Source organism: Octopus bimaculoides, chromosome 7, assembly GCF_001194135.2.
Source record: "Octopus bimaculoides isolate UCB-OBI-ISO-001 chromosome 7, ASM119413v2, whole genome shotgun sequence".
Classification (NCBI taxonomy): domain Eukaryota; kingdom Metazoa; phylum Mollusca; class Cephalopoda; order Octopoda; family Octopodidae; genus Octopus; species Octopus bimaculoides.
Window position 1 is genome coordinate 3,828,193 of NC_068987.1, and position 980 is coordinate 3,829,172.

Consider the following 980-nt stretch of genomic DNA (forward strand, 5'->3'; position numbering starts at 1 on the left):
TATATATAGTATTATAACATGATGCTGTTCCTAAAATAAAGCGTACTGTTTAGCTACCCCAAAATAAATATAAACAACACATTTTAATTAAATACATATCAACTCAAGAAATGTTGGTGGAACGTTCCCATCAAAATTCTATCAATTGCACACCTGACGGACTTACAACTTACGTTCTGATGTTCAAATTCTGCCGGGGTCGACTTTACCTTTCATCCTTTCGAGGGTCGATCACTGGGGTCAACGTGGTCAACTTATCCCCTCCCCACTCCCCGAAATTTCTGGCCGTGTGTCAAAATCTTAGATCAATAATTATTAATTCTATTCAGGTGGTGAGCTACCACAATCATCAGCACACCAGACAAGACGCTGCGTGGCATTTGGTCCTCTGTTCGAATTCCATCAAGTTCGACTTTATCTTTTATCCTTTCGGGGCCGTTGAAATAAGTACCAGTTAAATACTGCGGTCGATGTCAACGACTTTCCCCTCCCCTCAAAATCTGTTGGCTCCGCATCAAAATTTGTAAGCATTATTTGTTTGAACCTTTTGATAAAATACACGCCATTAAAAAAGCTTTACTATCTGTTGCAGTTACCACTTCGATATTTTCGCGCCAACAGGAATATTCGTTCTGTCAGCATTGATGACACAAGACGAAGGAGACGGAGGAGACGGAGAGCTGGAGGTGGTGGTGGTGGTGGTTGCTGTTTAAAAGTGCTGCTAGCTTCTCTGGTGGTTTCGTTCCTGTTTTTTCTCGGTGCTGTTGCGTCATTATTCTTTCTGTCCAGCGGTAATCTTCAGGTTTTTATTTTATTAAATTCTTTAAAAAATATCAAGGTATGGCTGTGTGGTTAGGGAGCTCGCTTTGCAACCACGTGATTTCAGGTTCAGTCCCACTTCACGGCACCTTGGCAAGAGGCTTCTACTATAGCCTACGGGTCGACCAATGCCTTATGAGTAAATTTGGTGGACGGAAACT

The 980-nt window shown here is 41.9% G+C and overlaps 1 protein-coding gene across 3 annotated transcripts in view; it reads left to right on the top strand.

Moving 5' to 3' along the window:
- LOC106874128 (uncharacterized) overlaps positions 1-980 on the top strand; it is a 17,824-nt gene that overhangs the window by 4,348 nt on the left and 12,496 nt on the right. For 2 of the 3 annotated variants that reach the window (XM_052969164.1, XM_052969165.1), the window contains exon 2: positions 593-802. In XM_052969164.1, coding sequence (XP_052825124.1) covers positions 593-802 — 210 coding nt within the window. The remainder of the gene's footprint in view (positions 1-592; positions 803-980) is intronic. The other variant, XR_001409968.2, reaches the window with a different exon arrangement.